This window comes from Echinops telfairi, unplaced genomic scaffold, assembly GCF_000313985.2.
Source record: "Echinops telfairi isolate 266 unplaced genomic scaffold, ASM31398v2 ScPeMD7_7424;HRSCAF=8462, whole genome shotgun sequence".
Classification (NCBI taxonomy): domain Eukaryota; kingdom Metazoa; phylum Chordata; class Mammalia; order Afrosoricida; family Tenrecidae; genus Echinops; species Echinops telfairi.
The window spans coordinates 80,995,192-80,997,104 of record NW_022111324.1 but is presented as its reverse complement, the minus strand read 5'-3'; the positions used below and the strand labels follow the sequence as shown (position 1 = coordinate 80,997,104).

The window sequence follows — 1,913 nt, the reverse complement described above, 5'->3', positions numbered from 1 at the left end:
AACCTGCTAGCAGGTTCTCACCCTTGAACACAGGGTGACCCCGGCCCCACAGCATTCCTCTTCTGAATCACTCTAGTAGTGGAAGAGCTGGGTAAGAGACATGGGTAGAAAGGAAGAGCATTATTCTCTTCAGTGTGCTAGGCCTCTTGGTTTTTCTGCAGGAGCAGCACATGATGAAGACCTTTCCTCACCTCCTCAATGTCAACGAGGACCCCCAGCTCACTGGAGTGCTCAAGTACTTCATTCGCCCTGGTACTGACTCCCACCCTGCTGCGTTTCTTGTTCCATTTCTGTGGTTTCTGTGGAGGGGTCAGTCTTTGAATTGCTTCTTGAGCAAAATAAACACCGAATGCACTGGAATACAGCCTTCAGTCTTGTAGCAGCAGCTGGCTGTCTTCACCCTAGCCACTGTGCAAACCCAAGACCCATGGGCTCTCAGAAGGACAGCAGGGGGTGCTGGGAGCGAGGGACAGCCTGCCCAGAAGGACTGGCCTTGATGTTTTCTAAACTCACCACAGGGTAAGTCACTAGACAGACCGCCTTAAAGAACACTACCTTTCCTGTCGCTGCAGCTGTGTTCTAAGCCCCAGACTCAACATCTTCTTCCACAAGCTACACGAAGCAGGCAGACCTTGAAAGTTAGGCATCCCATAAAAAGGGCAGCCAAGGAAGCAATTATCCCGAAAGTAAGATGATGTCCAAGTACCTATTTTCTGATTAAAAATTTCAATGGGAAAATGTCCTCACATGATCCTATTGGAGAGAAAATAATAATTCCAAAATATCAAGCATATTAATAAGGTCAAATCCTTAAACAACAAAAACAAAAAAAACAACCCTTTGAAAATCCATTGACTTGCTTGACCTCCTGCGGCCACACAAAGGAGGAGGGGACTCCAACTCCACACCAGCTCAAGGTCAATTACCATAAGGCAGATGGCAGACCTTCTTTACCCTATTCTGATATCAACTATCCTCCCCACAGCACTCCTCTGCTGAGTTTGACAGTTTGTTGCAATGGCTACACACAACTCATAGATAATACTCATGATGATGGCCTTACAGGTTATAAAATGGTCTTTTGTCCCAAACACCTCTTCTCAGCAATACTGCCGGGCATGTCTCTCTCTGGTTCTCGCTCTCTCAACTACATAGCTCTGTGGCCTCTTCCTTGCTCCATGGGCCAGGAAGTCATCCACACGGCCTTAGGTCTTGGTGCGGCTCCTCTGCTCTTTCTCATGATCTCAGTCCTGCAGCCTCTGGTATCTCTGAAGAGACGGCTTCAGGGACGGAGGTTACATCCGCTCCGCTGGTGGCTCTTATTTCTTGTTGGTCATAGATTCTCTCTCTCTCCCAGCTCTGAGATAGCTCACCTCTCTATCTAGCAGAATGACAGTCTACTTATTCCTTCTCTTACATTGCCACGCATGTCTTTGTATGGTGGCACTTAGCCATTTGGTGGGAGTTCCACAGACATGGATAGAAAAGCCATACCAAGTCATTCCACGTCAGCACTTAACATGATTCCAATTCTTTACAGGTTCATGTGCAGCTGGTCAGGCTGCTTCAAATGCCATCACTCTACGAGGCCTCGGGTAAGCTTCTATGAATCCACACCCTTGTCCAAGCATAGCGCATTGTAGCTATGAAGGCTGAGGAGCTTCTTAGGGGTCACACTTAGTGGTTGTCAGACCAGATCACAAATACACTTGACAGGCAAGAGTAAAAAGGTTACCAGCCTTCTTCAATGACCCCCTCTAATGCTTCTGGGAAGGGCCTCTAATGGAAATTCATTCTCTGTAGCCTCTTTATGTTTCCTTGGCCCCTGGCAGTAGAGGGAGAGTCATCTGCTAGACTGTGTCTGTAATATCCTCAAAAGGAGATACATGAAGATCTGGCCAGTAAATGAAGAG

The 1,913-nt window shown here is 47.4% G+C and overlaps 1 protein-coding gene across 1 annotated transcript in view; it reads left to right on the top strand.

Annotated features, from left to right (window-relative positions):
* Positions 1-1,913, top strand: part of LOC101657797 (kinesin-like protein KIF28P) — an 85,551-nt gene that overhangs the window by 47,036 nt on the left and 36,602 nt on the right. Inside the window, exons 11-12 of the mRNA XM_004700175.2 lie at positions 162-252; positions 1,541-1,595. Of these exons, the coding sequence (XP_004700232.2) occupies positions 162-252; positions 1,541-1,595 (146 nt within the window). The remainder of the gene's footprint in view (positions 1-161; positions 253-1,540; positions 1,596-1,913) is intronic.